Genomic DNA, 22,212 nt, shown 5'->3' with positions numbered 1-22,212 from the left:
GGTTTTTTTGGTTACTTTTTTTTCAGTTTTCTCGGTTAAATCGGTTTTCCGGTTTTTTTGCTCACCCCTAATGGATGTAATAAGGACGGTGATAGGAGGCCGCGCATCAACAGGAATCCTAGAGGGGAAAAGAAAATCAGGGCCTATCGGGTTTCTTAGCGACGAGGAATCATAGTGATAAAATATTTACAGCGCGCACAAAATACTATTTATTATGGTAGTATTTCGTGTATTTTTGTACTTTTTCTGATTTTTTAAAATTTTTATTATTTATTATTAAATATTTTAGTAATTGTGGTTCCTAATTTATTTTTATTTCCTTTTTATTCTATAAATTTAGTTTTTTTATTTTTTTATTTTAACCTTCGAGATTGGATTTATTATAAATAGAATTTTGTATTTTTTTTTATTATTTTCTATAAATTTATCTTAATCTCACGATCCATGTTGTAGTTTTAACAAATTAATTTGAGTTGATACGGGTCAATTTGTTTACACCTTTTTTATAATAGATTTTATTTTTAATTGCATCCTTAAAATTAAATTGACTATAAATTAGGTTTTATAATTATTATTTTTATGAGATTATTCAAATATCAAAATCTAAATCATGAGTTTAGCAAATTATTTAAGTTGAATCTGTTTATTTTTATCCTTTTTAATTGAGTGCTTTTTTAAGTGGGCTTTATAATTTTTTAAAATTTATTTTTTATGAAATTATTTTGATCTTATCATCCAAGTTACGAATATGACAAGTTAATTTGATTCATTTTTTGTTCGTTTTTTTATTGATTTTTTTTTCATTTCACCCTCTTACAACTCAATCTTCTCTTTTTATTTACTTTTTTTATTTGTCATTTGTATTGTTCAATATTAAATTATTTAAAAATTAAGCTTTATAATTTTTTCATGGTTTACTTACAAACATGCTTTTGCATTTGGTTATTGCTAAACAAGCAAGTCGCATTATGCTATGAGTTGAATCAAAAAATTTGTAAATGTAAAAAATATAGGGGCATTTCTAACATGTTTTTTGGTGGGTTTTAAAAATTATATAGAGTTTGACTCAATATGATACAATTAATTTCATGGTTTCAAAAACAACATGGATAACAGGCAAGAATCTAGTTTAATTGAAAAAATCAAAATGCATAATTTTTTTTTAAAAAAATATTGAGACAACAATATATTGATCAATTTATATTAACTTATAATATTTATGATTTCGGTCACAAAATTGTGATAAGTCATATAAAAAAATTCAATCAAATTACAAGATTAGATTTCCAATCAATCTAGCAGTGAATGATGACATTGAAAAAAATCAATTAAAAAAATAAAACAAAACTAAGATAAAAAAAAATTAAATTAAAAAAATTTATAAATTTTAATCTTAACAAATTCAATATTAAATAGGAAGAGAAAAAAACAATGAATTCTTATGGTTGAGCAACAAATGTCTATTTGGTTGTCGTTCAAAGGTTTTTTTTTTTTTATATATATATATATATTTATAGATTTCTTATGGTTTTAATACCATTAATGATTTTAAATCTTCAGGAATATATTAAAATTATCCAAAAATATATAAAAAACCACTCAGTTTTATCAAGTAAAAAACACTCAAGCCACATCACCAAAAAGACAACCCTCCTACTGTGTGCTGCTTTTAACAAAAGATGATTGTTTTTACTGTTTAAATTTCATTCCTTCTCCACCCAAGAAGTAAAATAAAAGAAAAATCCCTCAGTAATCCTTTATTTTTCCAACAAAATAAAGCATCAACCTTTTCTCATGTAAACTTAGTTTTATCTATTTAAAATTATAATAATAATTTATTAATTTCTTGATATATTTAAAATTATAATAGCAATTTAAAGTATTTTTTATTTAGAAATATATTAAAATATTTTTTTATTTTTTTAAAAAATATTATTGATATGTACATTAAAAAGATTTAAAATTTTAACAAAGCGGGATCCACACACTTCTATCCATCTCATTCGTGAGCCGCCAGAATGGGCAGCATATATCTTTTAGCATCTCCACTTGTTAAGAGCCCAAACCACCTTGGACCGACACTTCCATAAGAAACAGAGCCGTGGGTAAGCATCCATTTCCATCTCTTACTGAGCACTAGCCGTTGCAGCAGAACTCTTGACCAAATGGTGGACACAGAAACCACCACTTCAAACCGTCTACGGAATATTTGGAATTGCGTCCCAGACAATGCTTTTAAAATATTCATTTATTTTTATTATTTTAATATATTAATATAAAGCAAATATTTTTAATATAAAAAAGCAATTGTTGCCCACATTTTCAAACATCCACTTAGTCAAAACAAAAAAGGAAACAGAGAGGAGTATTGGATCCTGTCTTCGCTAGCTGGAAAGACCGAAAACACCATTTTCCACTACAAGATTCTTCCATCAAATCCCTTTAATGTCCCAGAACACCCTCCTCAATCCAACCCAGGCCAGCAAAATCCTGTCCTTTTTTGTTCTTCCTGTCCGACTCAGACCAGGTCAGTCACTTTATCTACACGACAGAACAGAGGCGACACATACCCAGAGACAGAGACAGAGAAAGAGAGAGCAAGGTTTTGTTTTTGTGTCTGTAATGGCGGCAAAGAAGACATGGCCATCGAAGGAGGTGATGACGGGGAAGGATCGGTCGTATCCATGGAAATTCTCTAGTATCAAATGGAAACTCTCAGGTATCAAATGGAAACGTGGTCTTGATTTTCACTTGAACATAATGGACAATTTGGTCTTCAAGGTTCTGTATGTAGCTGAAGCTGCTGTTCTTGTTTCCACTCTCTGCTTCTTCTATCTCTGCTGTGGCTGCCGCATATGAGTAATCAATGACTAGCTCGTTGTTTTTCCTATCCATTCATTCCTTCTTCCCTTGATCTGAATCTGTATTCACCTTTTCAGTAAAATTAAGAGTTAATGATATTTTCGGTATGCAAACTTTTTTATTTTTTTATTTGAGTATATCAACATTTATTTTTGCTATTTGAGTGTCTAGATTTTCAAATTTTTTTTTGTAATAAAGTATTTCTGTTAAATTACTGTCACTGTTTTTTTTTAAAATCATATTTAACTTGATAAAAAAATTGTTAGCCTTTAAATTTAAAAACACTCAACTAATAAAAAAATGAAAATAAAAATATCCGAAAAAAATAAAAGTAGAAAAAGAAGAGGAATAAAGCACCTAGACTCAATTGAGAATAAAGTAAAATCTTCATGTACACATGGCGACCACCTGGCATATAATTAATAGAATCTAACATAAATATTTGATTAGAAAAAAATTGAAAATTTATTTATTTAGATATAAAAAATAAAAGTTAGTATACTTAAATAGAAAAATTACGCACCAAAAATATTATTAACTCAAGAAATTAATATAAGTGTGCTTAATATAGGCCGATTTAAAATTACTCAGGACTCAATTAAGACACAGGCAATACTTGAGGGATCAAATTGTCCTCTTCTATTTTCTGCTTCATCGGGTGTAGCTCAAGTCTAGTTCCGACTGCCACCAGAAGAAATGCTCTCCCCCCCCTGAAATCAAATCTAAACCAAACCATAGAGAAAAGAAAAATGGCATCACCAGCAGCAACACTTCAAAGATCCCAACTCCCCTCCATAACCATCCCAGCTTCTCCTTCACATTCTTCCTCTTCTTCCCCCCTTCATCGCCTCTCCACTTTCAAAACCCCTTCTTCGTCCACTCCTCCACCACCATCCTCAACCACCACAAACCCATCATCTTCCCCTTTAGACTCTCTCGCCAAAGACCCAATTCTCTCCTCATTCCTCTCCTCCTCCTTCTCATCCACTTCCTTCTCCTCCGCTGCCCTCTCCTCCGGTTCCCCTGCTTCCACCGCCGAACACCTCCACCATGCCATTCGCCTCCTCGAATCCCAACTCCGTTCCGAAGTCCTTTCCCGTCATTCCCACCTCCTCCATCAACTCTCCTCCCTTAAAGACGCCGAACTCTCCCTCTCCACCCTCCGATCCGCTGTCTCCTCTCTCCAGTACTCCGTCCGCCGCGTTCGATCCGAGCTTTCTGATCCCCATAATTCTATTCAGCCAAAAACTATTCAGCTCTCCAACTTGCATCGAACCATCCAAGCGTTACAGCACACGACTCGCACGCTGAGGTCGTCGAAAAAGCTTCGAGATTTAATATCTGCATCAGAATCAGAGCCTGAAAAATTGGATCTTGCCAAGGCGGCGCAATTGCATCGCGAGATCTTGACAATGTGTGATGAGTTTGATTTGAGAGAAATCGATGTGGTTGATGAAGAGCTCAGTTGGGTTAAAGAAACTGGGGAAAAACTGCGAAGCGAAGCAATGAAAGTATTAGAGAGAGGAATGGAAGGATTGAATCAGGCAGAAGTGGGAACTGGGTTGCAAGTTTTCTATAATTTAGGAGAGTTGAAGGTGACTGTGGAGCAATTGGTGAATAAGTATAGGGGAATGGGAGTAAAGAGTGTGGGCTTGGCATTGGATATGAAGGCTATTTCTACGAGTGGTGGTGGTGGTTTTGGTCCAGGAGGGATAAGAGGGAGTGGGACTCCACAGATTGGAGGAGGGGCGAAAGCAAGGGAGGGACTCTGGCAGAGAATGGGGAATTGTATAGATAGATTGCATTCTATTGTTGTTGCTATTTGGCATTTGCAGAGAGTGTTGTCCAAGAAGAGGGATCCATTTACACATGTTTTGTTGCTTGATGAGATTATTAAGGTGAGAGGGATTTATTTTTGTTTTCATAATGTTTCGGTTTGTTTGCTGCTTTATTATGAACGCATACACCTCGGTTTTGGAATGTGGTACATTTTGTCGCGTGAACTGCTAACCAGAGTTTTAGTTGGTTTGTAGTGTTTAAGTCTTGTAATGCGGTTAGTTATTCATCTGTTTTGGGTTGATCCTGTACTAGAAGTTGATAGCACTAGTTTGTAATTGAAACCTGTGCATATCTTTGTACCATTAAACGAAGTCTTTGATCTTCAACGTTTGAATATAACAGAACTAAATGTTCTTGGATAGCAAGTTAGCACAATATGATATCTAGAAAGAAATGCTATTGCATGGAGGTAGTAGGCCTATAATGGACAGATCCAAACCATGTGAACCTACGAACCATCCCACTTGATCTAGCAATTCATTGGATTAGCAATCTATAGCCAAAACTCATTTATGTTTCTTGGTGTTTTTCAATAATAAATTTAGCAATTTTATGTGCTTTGTTTTCTGGCTCATGCCATATAAAAGCTTCCTGAGTAGTTCAAGTCATTGTTGATGGTTTCTTGTGGTTTGGTTGCTTTCCTTGGCCATGAACAAATTCAAGAAAGAAATATTCTCATGCTTACGCACTTTTTTTGTTGGGTGGGGTTATTTCTGTTTGATGTGTACCTATGATTGCTACTTGATTTTGTGCTGCTTTACCTTTCCTCTCTTTCTATGCTAACAATAAGCTGATATTCTTGTAGGATGGTGATCCCATGCTAACAGACCGAGTTTGGGAGGCACTTGTGAAGGCTTTTGCAAGCCAAATGAAGTCTGCTTTCACTGCATCAAGTTTTGTTAAGGAGATATTTACCATGGGCTATCCTAAACTACTCTCCTTGATAGAGAATCTACTTGAAAGAATCTCACGTGATACAGATGTCAAAGGGGTTTTACCAGCTATAACTTTGGAAGGAAAGGAACAGATGGCTGCTGCCATTGATATATTCCAGACATCTTTTCTGGCTCTGTGCTTAAGTCGCCTTTCAGATCTTGTGAACTCTGTTTTCCCAGTTTCCAGCCGTGGAAGTGTTCCTTCCAAAGAACAAGTCTCAAGAATTCTCTCCCGTATCCAGGAAGAGGTTGAAGCAGTTCAATTGGATGGGCATTTGACTCTTCTTGTATTGCGTGAAATTGGCAAGGTTTTGCTTCTGCTTGCAGAACGAACTGAATACCAGGTAATTTGGTAAAACAAACAGTATTTTGGTTTGTTGGCTCAGGTTTCTCCATCAAGTGTTCGTAATTTTCTGGTATAACGTGCTTATATACATGGCATCGTTCCCTCTATGATACATAAAAACAATCCAACTTCATATCTTACTTGAGCGTTTACTCAATCCAGTAATGTGATGTTTTCTTTCCTTCTTTTTCCCTTTTTCTTAAATAAACTTATAGGTGATGTGTTCTTGTAAAAGTAGCACAATGCTAAACATCATAAACCGAGCTACAAGAGCACAGCTTCAAGAAATGCTATCACATCTCGGAGTCCACTGTGGATTCCGATCACGGTCCCCAGAATCTGATGGTTGATCAATTTTTCATGTTGTGTTTGTGTAGTTTGGTCTTCTGATTAAGACTTTCTCATAAAATCATCATTCTTTTATGTATTGTGTTAGATTGTTACTTGTTAATTGTAATTGTCCTTTTATTCAAAGGGTGAACAAATGGTTAATTCCTGGTACGGTCATATTTACTAGCTTTTCATGCTCAGAAATCTTGGTTCAAGTAAAGCAACTGTTTTCATAGTTTTAGTTAGTATGCTATCCAAATCTGGTTATTTAACGCTAGTGGTTTCTTCATATCTCGTGGTGTTTTCTGTTTGATTATGATAAATTCCCAATGTTGGAACTTGAGGACAGAGTAACTTGTATGCTGGAAACTTCTTTCACTCTTGTTTTCATTTGATCATGTTGCTGGACCATGTCATGGATCTCCTTCTGTGGCTAGGCCTTCAAAAATAATATATTGCAATGAAGATTTTCCGAAGTGGATGTAATTGGATTCTCTGAAGGGTTAGTTTTCTCATGGTTTTTTATAGAGGAGAATTCCTTTCAAATATAAAAAAAACTGCATTGAAATTTCAGATATCTGCTGGTCATGAGGCACGCCAAGTTACAGGTCCTGCAACTGCCGCACAAGTCAAGAACTTTGCTCTGTGCCAGCATTTACAAGAAATCCATACACGGATATCATCTATGATTGCTGGGATGCCTTTTATTGCTGCGGATGTGTTGTCTCCTTCTCTGGGTGCAATATATGGGGTAGCTCGTGACTCAGTGACACCCCTGTTCAAAACAATGATTGACCGTCTCGAGACATGCATCCTGCAAATTCACGATCATAACTTTGGTGCTCATGGTATGGATGCTGCAATGGACAACAATGCTTCACCTTACATGGAGGATTTGCAGAAGTGCATTCTTCACTTTCGCACCGAGTTTTTGTCGAGGCTCTTACCTTCAGCAAGGGCTACAATAGCAGGGACTGAAACTATATGCACCCAGCTTGTGAGAAGTATGGCATCACGGGTTTTGATATTCTTTATCAGGCATGCGTCTCTTGTACGACCCCTTTCAGAATCAGGGAAACTGAGGATGGCTAGAGACATGGCTGAGCTGGAGTTAACTGTAGGCCAGAGTTTGTTCCCAGTAGAACAACTTGGACCACCATACCGGGCACTCCGAGCATTCCGGCCCCTTATTTTCCTGGAGACATCTCAGTTGGGAGGATCCCCTCTCCTTCAAGATCTGCCACCAAGTGTTGTACTTCACCACCTTTACACCCGAGGCCCTGATGAATTGGAGTCACCACTGCAAAGGAACAGGCTTACACCTCTGCAGTATTCACTGTGGCTGGATTCTCAAGGGGAGGATCAGATTTGGAAAGGTATCAAAGCAACTTTAGATGATTATGCCGCGAAGGTTAGATCAAGAGGAGACAAGGAATTTAGCCCTGTATATCCTCTGATGCATCAATTAGGATCGTCTTTGACAGAGAATGCTGCTGTGTCCCAAAAGCACTAATAACAAGTATACACAAAGAAAACCAGCATTTTTTAGACTTTTGCTTTCATTTTAAGTTTTTCCATTAATCTTCAAATATGAGTAAATTGAGGAAGCTTCCTATAGAGTAGTGCTAATTTTGCTCGCCAGGTACATTTTTCTCTTCATACAATTTTTTTTTCACTTCAATTATACTGTCATTTTTTCTTAGTTGCCATGTGTGTAACTATGAAATTCAAGGGATAAATCATTGTTCCAGGAAAACATCAAACTTTAAGCTAATTGTTCATGAAAATGCCTAATTGTTCTTACTGACAGGTAGAAAGAAATTCTCATGTTTGCATCTTGAATAACTTGGTTATTTCGCCTTTACATGGGAATCCTTGAAGTTCGTGCCTTGATTCTTCTACACTTCCCACTCAATTTTCATCCAGAGTAGGATACCAGCATCTGAGCTCACAAATTTTATGGTATGCTTATTACATATCCTGAATTTTAGGAACTAAGCATCCAGTTGTTGATGCATGAACATCGCTTTTTATATTTGCTGGCTTGGTGATTCTTTAGGAGCTCTTAGAACCATCACGCTTGTCAACTTCAATATCGAGTTCTCCCGAGGCACAAGGGAACTGGATGGCGATCGCCAGCTGCCAGCTGTATATGTCGTGCTTTCATGCACATTTACGCTCTATACCTACGTGTGGTTAGGAGTTAGGACGATGAAATTGAGGAGGAAAGGTTGAAAGAGAACAAAGAATCGGAATCAGCTTTTGAATTCTCTTTTCATATCCAGTGTTGGATAAGCATGGAGAATAAAATATGGAATCCAAATTTGTCTTTTTAGGCTGGGTGGAGAAATGAGAGAAGAAACAAATGAAAGGTAAAAGCAAAGAAACAAACAATTACCTTCCCCTTTGCAAAATTTTCTCTTTGGGGAGATAGAAAAATTGTGAACCTTGAGACCTGTCTTCTTTCCTTGAGCTCGAGCATCACATGTTGCACATTCCTTCTTGTCCATCACCCGCCTGGTTCCACAGAAACAAGCATGATGTAAAGAAATGCCAAATGATAAATTCACATCTCAACTCCTTGTTTTGCTGGAATCCATACCAAATTTATGACCGTACCCGCTGGATGGCAAATTGGAGTATACCATCGAAAACTCAATCGCGACGTCCAAGCATAGGCATACATGCTTATACCATGCTGGACTATGCCAGGAGCAACCTTTTGAACCTCAGAAAACCAACTGAAAAATTCATAGCTGAGGTCAGCAGTACAGTTCCTCCTGGTTATGCTGGTAAAAGAAAGCCATTTATTTAGCTCGCTGTTTAGTATTTACCAACTCAGAATCACTTGCCACCTTAGTCTGAAAATGCCTCGGAAGGCAATACAATGACTAAAAGCTTTGAACACAAATAAAAATTCTGACTGCATTCTCTATCTTTATCGTTTTATTTCCTCAAAGAATCACCATAACGTCCTGACTGTTTTAACTGTCCACCCCTCAAGGTCAGTGGTATTGCTAGATTTTGGCAACAGGTTATCCAAATCTAAAATTAACAGAGGAGGGTGGTTTGTAAACATGGGATCTTAAAAGTTCACGCAAGGTAGCTTATCTCTGTTTTGCTTCACCAGATTTCAGTACTGCGTTCTGGTTCTGCTGTCGCCCAGTTGATTAATATCAGTTAAAAGTCAAATCAGCTTAATCTTTGCAGTTTGATCATATTCTTTTGTTGTTACATGATTAGTTAGTTATTTGGAATCTAATGCAAGCTTTGGTTGAGCAGCCAAGCCTAGAAAACAGATGATGGTCTTCTTCTAAACACATGATAAATTTATGGCAGAAACCTCCAAGTTCATATTGGAAAATATAAAATTATTCATTAACCAGTAGAGGATTCTTTTGTCATATTGTGTTCCTATTGAGCAGCCTCGTGCATACATCATGCCGCTCGGATTTTTATTTTTTTTGAATTTTACTGAAGTAACCTGTGAAAGCATTCCTTATAATTTAGACTAGTAATGCTATTTTAACCTATTATTTTTCCAGAAATGACTTTCTGAAAAGTTTCATACGTACGTTGAATGGGTGGACACCTTATATCAAATGATAGAATATTTTTCAGGAAATGATTTGGGGAAGAATCTTTCTATCATCACTAATCCTTCTTGTTGTTTTTTCTCCCAATCGTCATGGTTAGAACTCCATTACCATGAAAGTGGTGCGCTTGTTTCCTCCCAATACTGTTGGAGATGTCAATCCAATCTGATCAAGTTGCAATAGATGTTATGTTTAACAACGAAAAACTTGGCAATCAGTAGAGATTAAAATGCAATCAGAAGCTTTCTTTGCTTCCAACCCTAAATGCCCAGAACTTTATTTATTGCTGACAAAAGTAAATAATTATTCCACAATCAGAGATAACAACAAGGTTTAAATAGATGCTCATAAGAGAAATATGTACAGACAACTAAAGTTCTGCACAAAAGTTAACTAACCGATTAACACACCTTGCTGACATGGTCTAAATGGACATATGCTAAACACTGCTCATGGACGAACAAATCTCATAAGAACTTGCTACAAAATGAATCATTTTTCATATCACCCACTGTGACAGAAATGTTTTTCCCCGATCATGGACAGGACACGCCGTCGCACAAAATTTGTATCTCCAGCAAAGATCGGACAGGCTTTCCACGTCGAGGAGTTTCATGCGTGTTACCGCGGGCATGGCGTTTCCATAACTGTAGCTAGCATACAAGATTAAGACATTGATGAGGAGTCTTACCGAACGTTAGGCACAGGATGTGACTTGCAGCGAGTCTGCACTTAATAATTAATTAGAGGAATTTTGTCCCCACATCCTCGTTTCACGTTGCGCATAGGACAGCGAACGCCAAAAGTCCAGATCTTGATTTGACATTGGACGTGGAAATAGAAAATGACAGATTAATTCCATCTGATGCCACCTTTTTACATTTCCTTTTCGCACTAAAAGTTAAACGAATCCAACGTCAACGCATACACGCATATTTTCAATAACAAGAACTGATGTGATTACTTGTGTCCTATGACAGCTCCCTCAGTACTCCATGCATCCATGACATCAGTGTTATTAATGCTTTTGTGTTCGAAACAATATCAATACATTAATGTATTTCTTGCCAATATGTTTCTTTAACAATATAATTATCAAACTGATAGATAAATTTAATTGGGAACAAAAACCTCTGCCAAGTAAAACGAGCCCGAACTATTAACTGAATTAATTGCATCCAGGTGTTTGGAATGCTGGTTGACGCAAGTTTTTTTCAGGTGCTGGATAAGACAGCATCTATTATTGATTCGGGTATGATACTTCGACCCAATTAATTTTGGATATTTAGTGTGCATCCAACTCCCATTAATTTCGTGTAGCACCTGAACCCAAAGATTGTTGGCTAATGGGCGCATGCTCGAGGTCTTGCTAGGCATGCATCCTAATATCTTCATAGGCTTGGACACACGCTATAAGCCTTACACTCTTTTGAAGTTTTTTTAAAATCTGGTGCGAATCTCTAGGTATTTTTTTAGAACGTGCAGGTTTTTTTTTTATTCATTTAATATATTTTATTTTTTAATATAATACAACTTAAAATATTACATGGATGAAATAATTAGTCAATCCTTTTTCTCTATAAAAAAAGATTAATAGACTATAAATTTCTCATAAATCATTTAAATTCTAAGTTTACAATCTCTTTATTTTTAATATTTTTAGAACATATATTTTTAGAATCTATCTCTCTAAAATATCATTGTACTTTCTATCTTTGAAAAGCTACTAGGCACTAGATATAAGTTACTAACCATCTTGACTAGAAAAAATAAATCAGATTACTAGAATTAATAAATTAATTGATTATCTAACACATAAACCTTCTCCCTAAGCTCCTTGAATTTTTTATGACATTGTCATAAAATTTATTTGTTATTTTCCTTCAAATTTCAACATCCTCTATCTCAACTGGAATGTGACTAGAAGCATGAACAAAAAAAAAATTACTCTATGAATAGCATATTTCGTGCCTTTGAAGCCCTTATAACTCACAAACAACTTCAATTAATCTCATGCTATGTATTATTTTGATTTCTGATGGATTAACATATTTATAAAATTTATTTTTTAGCTTAAGTCTATATTTAAAAGGTCAAATGAAAGGTGATAATCCAATGATAGGAGGACAAGGCTTATGTCCATAACTAACTTCTATAGGCTTGGAAGAATGCCAGGTCCAGATAACATATGTTTGGCTTGCTTCTAGATTTAATATTCTTAGATTTAACTATGTGTTGAGCCGAAACGAACATGAGTATGATGAGCTACCAAATCCAATATCTCTAGGTTCAACTACACGTCAAGCCCAAGTATACATAGATCTCGCAAACTACCAGACCTAATATTCTTGGATTTGACTACGCACAGAGCCCACATAGACATGAATTTGACAAATGGTTAGAACTAATATCTTTGAGTTCGGCTACACGCTAAGCCAAAACAGATATAGGTCTGATGAACTTCCAGACCTAACATCCTTGAGTTCAGCTACATGTTGAACCTAAGAAGACATAGATATATTAAGCTGTCAAACTTAACATTCTAGAGTTTAGCTACACTCTAAACCTAAATGGACATGCCAAACCTAACATTCTTGGGTTCAACTATATGCTGAGCCTAAGTGGACATAGGTTTAGCAAGTTGCTAGACTCAATATCATGGGGTTCAACTATGCGTTGAATTTAATAAGACATGAGTCTGATGAGTTATCAAACCCAATATCTTTACGTTCAACTATGCGCTGAGTTCAAGTACATATGAGTTTGAAGAGATATTAGACCTAATATCCTTTAGTTCAGCTATGCATTAAGTCCAAACGGATATGATTTTGACAAACTACTAGACCCCCAATCTTTGGGTTTGGCATAATGCGAAATCCAAATGGGTATAAGGTTGATGATCATTATAGGCCCCGTGTTAGGCTTTGAGACTTAATTTATTTATTTTCATGACTTTTAACGTAAAATGTTAATGTCTAAAATACTCATCTCTTTATACCTTCAGATATATAAAAATCTTCTAAAAGCCTATCATATTTTCATAAACATTAATATTTTGTAGGGGATTTTTTAATTAATATTATATAAGAGATTTTTATGCTTCATTAATATTATATAAAAGATTTTTATTATTTATTAATACAATTAGGAGAAAATAACTCCACAGCCTCTTAACTTCAGCAAAAACAACAAGGTTCATGAGCTATAAATACTTTTTAAATCATTGATAAAAAGTTCATAATTTTTTTATTTAAATATTTATATTTTAATTTTTGGAGCATTGATTATACAAAAACAATAACATAATTTAATATATTTTATTTTTTAGTATAATACAACTCAAAATATTACATAGGTGAAATAATTATAATTAGTCAACCCTTTTTCTCTATAAACAAAAATTAATAGACTATAAATTTTTCATAAATCATTTAAATTCTAAGTTTACAATCTCTTTATTTTTAATATTTTTAGAACATATATTTTTACAATCCATCTCTTTAAAATATCATTGTACTTTTTCTTTTTGAAAAGCTACTAGGCACTAGATATAAGTTACTAACCATCTTGACTAGAAAAAATAAATCAGATTACTAGAATTAATAAATTAATTGATTATCTAACACATAAACCTTCTCCCTAAACTCCTTGAATTTTTTATGACATTGTCATAAAATTTATTTGTTATTTTCCTTCAAATTTCAACATCCTCTATCTCAACTGGAATGTGACTCGAAGCATGAGCAAAAAAAAATTACTTTATGAATAGCATATTTCGTTCCTTTGAAGCCTTTATAACTCACAAACAACTTCAATTAATCTCATGCTAGGTATTATTTTGATTTCTAATTGACTAACATATTTATAAAATTTATTTTTTAGCCTAAGTCTATATTTAAAAGGGCAAATGAAAGGTGATAATTCAATGATAGGAGGACAAGGCTTATGTCCATAATCAACTTCTATAGGCTTGGAAGAATGCCATGTCCAGATAATATATGTTTGGCTTGCTTCTAGATTTAATATTCTTAGATTTAACTATGTGTTGAGTTGAAATGAACATGAGTATGATGAGCTACCAGACCCAACATCTCTAGGTTCAACTACACATCAAGCCCAAGTATACATAAATCTCACAAATTACCAGACCTAACATTCTTGGATTTGACTACACACAGAGCCCACGTAGACATGAATTTGACAAATGGTTAGAATTAACATCTTTGAGTTTGGCTACACGCTAAGCCAAAACAGATATAGGTCTGATGAACTTCCAGACCTAACATCCTTGAGTTCAGCTACATGTTGAACCTAAGAAGACATAGATATATTAAAGCTGTCAAACTCAACATCCTAGAGTTTAGCTACACTCTAAGCCTAAATGGACATGCCAAACTTAACATTCTTGGGTTCAATTATATGTTGAGCCTAAGTGGACATAGGTTTAGCAAGTTGCTAGACTCAACATTATGGGGTTCAACTATGCGTTGAATTTAATAAGACATGAGTCTGATTAGTTATCAAACTCAATATCTTTAGGTTCAACTACGCGTCGAGTTCAAATACATATGAGTTTGAAGAGATATTAGACCCACTATCTTTTAGTTCAACCATGCATTAAGTCCAAGCGGATATGATTTTGACAAACTACTAGACCCCCAACCTCTAGGTTTGGCATAATGCCAAATCCAAATGGGTATGAGGTTGACGATCATTATAGGCCCCGTGTTAGGCTTTGAGACTTCATTTATTTATTTTCATGACTTTTAACATAAAATGTTAATGTCTAAAATACTCATCTTTTTATACTTTCAGATATATAAAAATCTTATAAAAGCCTATCATATTTTCATAAATATTAATATTTTTTAGGGGATTTTTTAATTAATATTATATAAGAAATTTTTATGCTTCATTAATATTATATAAAAGATATTTATCATTTATTAATACAATTAGGAGAAAATAACTCCCCAACCTCTCAACTTCAGCAAAAACAACAAAGTTCATAAGTTATAAATATTTTTTAAACCATTGATAAAAGGTTCATAATTTTTTTATTTAAATATTTGTATTTTAATTTTCGGAGCATTGATTATACAAAAACAATAACAAAAATTTTTATTCTTAGAATTTAAAGTTCATTATTTTATTATTGTAATTTCTTATTAAAAAGTTACTAATTTTATTATCTATAAACCCTACTAAAAAAATTGTTTTACAGGATTTTTACTACTAATCATACTTCCTGAGCGTCATAGAAAAGAACATAACACACTATTCAAACACTAGAAATTCTCATTACTGGGCATATTAATATTTAGAACGTCATCAATATCTTTCACCTAAACCAGCATCAGGAGTTGACCTACTCCTTCCATGTAAATACAAACGCTGGCATTCTTCATTTGATTGGTTCAGTGCTTTGACAGTTATAGACAGATAGAGCGACAAAGGGCACAATATAATATAAGTTGGTGAGATGGAAATTCCTTTTAAGAAATTGTAGTGAAGAAAAATAGAGGATGGATGGAAATTCCAATTAAGAAATTGTAGTGAAGAAAAATAGAGATCATTTTCAGATTCTTTAATTTAATTACGAACTGTTTCTTGTCCTCTCTCCACAATCCTTAAGCGTGTCTATATATAGCTCTTGCCTCTTGGTATCTTCCGCACTTCCGCTTAAGCGAAGAAACCTGAGCAGATTTAGAACTAAGTAGCATTGAAATAATGGGAAAGAGAGTAAGTCAAGCATCGACGAAAATCTCTAAGAACGAGAAGAATCCACTCAACAGCTTCATAAAAGTTTTGCGGCCAAAGGTCTACATCACTGACATCTCAAGCTTTAAGAGCCTTGTTCACGAATTAACAGGAAATGGAAGGACGATTCCTTCTCCACCACCTCCACCTAAATCCAAAAAAGTACTTGAGATTGTAGAGGTTGTAAATGTTGAAGCTCATGGAGAACCTGAGTGTAGCATGGAAACATCCTTGGATGCATCGGTTGATTCGTTTGGGTTTTGCAATCAGATAGTCTCTTCTACTGAAGAACTAAATCAACCTTGCAAATATGGAGAATCTGAGAGTAGCATGGAAACGTCCTTTGATGAATCGGTTAATTCGCTTGAGTTCTGCAATAAGTTGGTCTCTTTTACTGAAGAACTAAATCAACCTCGCAATCATGGAGAACCTGATAGTTGCATGGAAACGTCCTTTGATGCATCGGTCGATTCGTTTGAGTTCTGCAATCAGGTAGTCTCTTTTACTGAAGAACTAAATCTACCTTGCAATCACGGAGAGCCTGAGAATAGTATGGAAACATCCTTTGATGCGTCGGTCGATTCGTTTGAGTTCTGCAATCAGTTAGTCTCTTTTACCGAAGAACTAAATCAACCTTACAGTCACTTATATTTTGATGACATTTCATCAGATCATGATCTAACGATAAATAAACAGGCAGATATGCTAACAGATCAAGATTTCGAGTCCCTGCTACTGGGTTTCGAGCAGTATCCTTTCTCTAGTAGTTATTCCCAGATTCACCAGATAGAGGAGGTCAGCATATACGACTATGAATTATCAGGAATATTTTGAAGGGTTTTTTCCTTCTGTAGAATAGCAGAAAAGCAAAACCTTTGCATGGTTTTTGCCTTGTGATATAAATCGCCTTTTTCTTCATAGTTCTTAGCATATATATATGTATATATATATGATTAATACACAGGGAAGGCTGTGTGCGCCATCGACTCCCTGTGTATTCTTTGCATATATATAGAGACAAATATTATGTTCTTGAATTTCTTTGCTTTGTATATTGCATGCATGCTGCTGTATAATTCTGGTAGATTAATATCATTTCCCCGCATTGCTTTGTAAATCTATTTTGGATTTGATGTGATTCCATGGTTGTTAAGATATTAAATCGTTATTTACCTCTTTAATCCATGCTAGTTTTGGTCTTTCTAAGTCATGTAACAATTGTTTACTGAGAGCTCCTCCCAAGTTTCTATAACCGTGGATATATTGAATTTAGACACGCATTCATCAGAAGAAAAATATGGAAAAAGAAAGTAATTTGTTGATCAGAGCTATCCTTCTGGCTTCTGGCATGGTTTCCTCTGATACAAACTTAGAACGACTCATTGCACAACTAGGATTGGCATTCCAGGAACGCCAGACATCCTCTTCTGCCCCCCTTTCTTGTAGAATATTCTTAACTTTGAGAAGTTTATTGGCTGCAGTTTCAAGGAAAATTCTACAAGCAGAATGATCGTTCTCGTTTTCCGTTTGAGTAAGCTTAAAATATATAAGAAAAACCAGAAGGTAGTTGAGAGCTTCAGTAGGATCATTAAGAGGTTTTGAGAAGAAATAGAAGATGAGAAACATGAACAGAATCCAATTAATGGTGTATATATTAAACAGGCATTTACCCTCCCACCCCCTCTGGGTTTGGCTTATCAGAAGAAGGTCTGATTAGGCTTTTCTCTATTAGTTCTTGAAAGATATCTTCGCCTGCCTCTCTTAACTGTTCTTGTTTCTGCTTTTCACAAATAAATTTGTTGGTAAAAAATAGTTCAGTGTTTAAACAATCTGAGCAAAATTAATTTAATATTGTATTAAAAAACAATAAACAAATGTATTATGTTCGTAGGCACAAAATTTAAAAACAAAGTGAATGATGCATTTATTTGGATGACAAAAAAAGAAAGAAAAAAAAAATATTGCTGTCAAAGATTATACCCTCTATTATTCAACTAAATTGTCCATGAAAACCTTCCAAGTTTCTAACACCACTTCCTCAAAAAATCTCACTGCCCTTTAAGGTCTGCCAATTAAAAAAAAAAAAAAAACAGAGAGAAGAAAACTGAAGCAAGCAAGGAGCTACAGCTAGGTGCTGTTTTGTGTATAAATACCTGATTTTTCTTTTTTTCAAAATATTATTTACAATAATCTCAAACCCGAGCCAAACACGTGCACAAGGTTTAAGCACAAAAATCACATTAGATAAGATCTTCTCCAATGTTTACTTCTTAGGATATCACTGTGTAAAAAAAAATCGTTCCATGTGAGATTTAAGAGTGTTTTAGGGTTGGAAATTTATTAAATAAATATTCTTTGAAATATTTCATTCAATCACAATTCATTTTAAATATGTTAGTATTTATATTAAAATACTTGTAATAGAAAATATTTTTCAATAATATCTTAACCTCAAATATGATTGAACCTTACGTTAATTTTAATTTCATCTCAAATATATTTCAGACCAATTTCGAACAAAACCTTCACTGATCCACCAGTATTATTCAGATTCTTTTAACACTTATTGTTTGAAAATGGAAGTCATGATGATGACCTCTATTACGGGACAATTAAATTTCCGCAAAAAAGAAAAAAAAAAAGTGCAATTTTTAGTGCTAACATCTGAGAGCCTCGCTACAGTAAGATCATGATTATGAATCTTTTACAAAATACAAGTAGAAGAAGATGAGTTGACAGAGAAGTTTTCATTATTGTGGGGTGAGAATGAACTTTTGCCACCTTCAAACTTCGGTGGGGGGGAAGAAAATGGAATCTTCTGTCTTATTCTTCATACGTCAAAGAAAGAAACGAATAAATTACAAAAGATTATTGTGAGAAGAAAAGGGATTAAATGATGAAATGTGGGTACACATTTAACATTTACCTTTCCATGCTTGAATTAGATGAACACAAATTTGCCAGCAAGACAATCTATGAATACAATTTTGCTTTGGTCTTTTCTTTTTCCTTTTCTGTTTGCTATCTATCAGATACAGATTACAAACAGAGAATGGTAGTGTGAAAGAAACAGGAACGAAAACGAGGTATTTGGCAAATAACGAAAGCGTATAACCTTATGTCATTGCGGCATTCGCTGTGTTGGTTGTGTAGCTGGGAAAGTATACAACGATTTCAGCTGCCTGCTCATGAGCTTGCTGTTATGTAGAGCCTGTTGAAGTTGCACATCATCAGACCACCATTGCTCTAATCCATGAGCCTCAAGAAACTTCTGTTTTCCCTTTGACATCACAAACAGCTTCGCAGCAACTTGCCCATTTGCAGGACCTGCATTCTCCTTGTTAGCTTCTTTTTTATCTTCAGCTCCATCCGGGTCAGTGTAGGAGCAGCAGATGTAGTCACTATTGTTCACGTAAAAATTAGGCGCCCAATTTTTTAATCCCATAGAAGGAGTTTTAGAACCCAAAAGAGGTATCCAACTCCTCAATCCTAAAGTAGAAGTCTTCTCTCCGTCATCACCGGCTGCCTGTGTTTCACCGTTTGAAGGAAGCATGGACTTAAATCTCTTCCAAGCAAACCCAGCCTTCTCTCCTATGTTTCTTAAGCTCATTGCCATGGAAACAGAAGGTGGGTTAAATAAATGGGCCTCCACATACACACCTTCTTTAGCTAATGCTTTTCCAACCTGCAGAGCAAAACCAGCCCCCAAGGAATGACCAGCAACACATACATTGCTGCTTCCATACATTTCAGCAAATGATTTTAATGCCTCCAACGCTACTTTGAATCTGACAGAACCTTTCAAACTTTCCCATGCCAGAAAACGGAGGTCATCCTCAATATCCCTCCGGATTGTAGGGCCCTTGAGTAATGTTCCTCGGAGTGCTAAAACAGCCTTTGGTGCTCCGCTGGGTCTCATAAGGACCATGTCAGCTAATGCTGCAGCTCGATCCCATTCTAGGACCGCACCAAATATAGATCCATCTCTTTCATCGATTAAGGTTTGGGTCAATTTGTATTTGAAGCCTCGCCACCAATTTGGAGCTAGCGCATTTTCCTCTGTTCTGTTCTCTTGTCTGTCAATTTCAAGCAAGTAAACTGCTTGAATGAAGCAGGAAAATACAGTTCGCTTGTAGTTCTCTTTCTTCCTGTATACAAAGATCATCTATGAGAAACAAAATTATCATGGATATTGATAAAGATCATATATTCGGACAATAGATTGCAGGCAAATTTCTGTAGGTGAGTATGTTCCTAGCTATTGAAAACCACGAATAAGTCATGTTCCTACTTAAGTTGTATGTATACCAATGAATGATGTGTTTTTACCATAACTGGAGGGGAAGAATAAAATGCAAAAAAGGCAAATGAGATGCAATAAACTGATTATCCGGTCATAACAATGGAGAAATTTAAACCATTTACCAACCTCCTTAGGAACAAAAAGAAAAGAATATTGCATTTTGTGAGCCAGCAGATGAGGGCATGATTCTGCATCACAGAACCCCAAATCACTGATAGGCAATCACAAAATCATCATTGATAGGAAAGATCCTCACGCGCCCAGCTCACATATATATTTTCCTCCTCCAAATGATCACATAGTGCATATAGCTAGGGTTTTGCTCCTTTATTAAGCATTCTATCATCACCCAGCTCACATATATATTTTGCTCCTTTATTAAGCATTCTATCATTCAAAAATGGCTCGAAATCCAAGACTGGGGCAAACTTTCAGAAACCCTAGTCTTTCACTTGCTCTCCGCTCTGCCTATACTGTTGTTCGAAGAAATTACATGAAACAAAAGAACAAAGCTAAAAATATACAAAATTTATATCCCGTCAATGATCCCCACGAGTCATTAATTAACCACTTAGCCTCTAGAAGTTCAAGATTCAATGATCTCTACTACTAGAAATCTTGTTCTGTCCTAGACAACAACGTTCTCCAGCAAAGGAAAGTCCTCGACTAATTAGAACAAATAACTAAATAGCTACAATCTCCAAATCCAAACATAACCCAAATCCCACATTCCAGCTTAAATTAAGGAATCCCGGTAATTTGGTCACAAAGAAATGATTATTAATTTATTTTGAGTATTGATGTAGGAATCCCACTGATGGTGGAGTCTCAACGCTGATTATGTGATTATATAATCCACAATCACCTATCACAAAGAATAGGGGAATCCACAATCTATACCACCAGTTACATTAAGTAAAAATAAATAAAGAAGTCCAACAAAAAACCCCAGCCCTTTAAATACAGTAAACTAAATTCAACCAAAGATCCATCTGATTGAAAAAAGTTACCAAAACTATCCAGAATTGATTACCATCTATAACAACCAGGACACAAATCATGTGCAAACCATGAACTTATAATCAGGCAGCATAAATAAGGAAGTTGCTGCATCAGTATCTTAAACCCAGATGCCCATTTATGTCATGCTCTCTGTTTCTGATTATTCAAATCTAAAATTGATCAAAACCCGCCTATTACTTGTACCCACACGAAGAGAGAGAGAAAAGTAGTAATACTAATAATAACAATACTAACCAACTAGAATTGATAAGGTCTCTCCAATTAGGAGAAGCCACATTTCGAGGTCCGGAGACATGAAACGCATATGGGTGTGCTTCTTCATCTTGAACCACCACCATATCCCTCTCTTGTACTTCACCACTACAACTGTTTGCCATTTCCAGTTTATATCCTTCTCTTCTTCTCCGTATAGTTTGGTTTCTTGAGACACAGACAGAGATTGAGAGAAGGAACCTGTGCGTGGATTCGGTTTCGCTGAGATTTGATAAGTTGCCTTCTTTCTCAGCTTTTTAATTGGTTAGCTTTGCTTACATGGAATCTGATTCCCTCCCTGTTTGATTCAATTGCTACACCATTCAATTTCTTTCTTTCAAATCACAATATTTGAAAGACTAACGCCTGGACTCTCATCCACAACGGTCATATTTTTCTCCAACGTTGTCGGTTTATCAGTAAATGACTTCTTTGTCCCTGGAAGGTGTTTTTTGTTCCCGAAAGAGTATGAAAGCGCGTGTGCTGTGTCTCGGAAAAGGGAAAGGAGCCAGGTTCCTTCCCCGGGCTCTATCGTCCAGGAGAAGTTAAGTTAATGGGTTGTAGGGGTATTTTGGTATTGACGATGGGACTTTCTGGGGTCTTCAGCTTCGGCTTTACTGTGGCTGTTTCTATTTCAAAAATATTTTTAAAAATATTATTTTTTATTTTAAATAAATTTTTTTAATATTTTAAAATTATTTAATGTAATAATCTCATAAATAATTTTTTTTAAATTAAAAAGTATTTTAATATATTTTTTAAAAAAACCAACAAAATATACTAAATTTTTAAATATTTCTGATGAGTGGATTACAGTTGGACGCTTTTGAGAGGGTGTTGAAGGGTTACGTGAACGCTTCGGGACAAACTATTCTCTCTTTTTCAATAAATTGTTTTTCTATAATTTTGCTGTGGATGATTAATTAAGGGGTGTTTGGTAATATTATAATAGTTATTTTTTAAAAT

At 35.0% G+C, this 22,212-nt stretch overlaps 2 protein-coding genes across 2 annotated transcripts; one reads left to right on the top strand and one right to left on the bottom strand.

Annotated features, from left to right (window-relative positions):
* Window positions 1-3,408: 3,408 nt before the first annotated feature.
* Window positions 3,409-8,014, top strand: LOC105126910 (conserved oligomeric Golgi complex subunit 5-like). Its single transcript, XM_011027936.1, has 3 exons — window positions 3,409-4,760; window positions 5,507-5,980; window positions 6,887-8,014. The coding sequence occupies exons 1-3, from the start codon at window positions 3,612-3,614 to the stop codon at window positions 7,823-7,825; spliced, it is 2,562 nt and encodes an 853-aa protein (XP_011026238.1). The 5' UTR covers window positions 3,409-3,611; the 3' UTR covers window positions 7,826-8,014.
* A 10,451-nt stretch (window positions 8,015-18,465) lies between these two features.
* LOC105126909 (GDSL esterase/lipase At4g10955-like) lies at window positions 18,466-21,650 on the bottom strand. Its single transcript, XM_011027934.1, has 2 exons — window positions 21,229-21,650; window positions 18,466-19,816 (listed from the first exon to the last, which is right to left on the bottom strand). The coding sequence occupies exons 1-2, from the start codon at window positions 21,369-21,371 to the stop codon at window positions 18,790-18,792; spliced, it is 1,170 nt and encodes a 389-aa protein (XP_011026236.1). The 5' UTR covers window positions 21,372-21,650; the 3' UTR covers window positions 18,466-18,789.
* Window positions 21,651-22,212: the final 562 nt, after the last annotated feature.

The sequence above is a fragment of the Populus euphratica genome, unplaced genomic scaffold (genome assembly GCF_000495115.2).
Source record: "Populus euphratica unplaced genomic scaffold, PopEup_1.0 scaffold30.1, whole genome shotgun sequence".
NCBI lineage: Eukaryota > Viridiplantae > Streptophyta > Magnoliopsida > Malpighiales > Salicaceae > Populus > Populus euphratica.
Note: the sequence above shows the minus strand (reverse complement) of the source record. Positions and strands in the feature narration are given on the sequence as shown.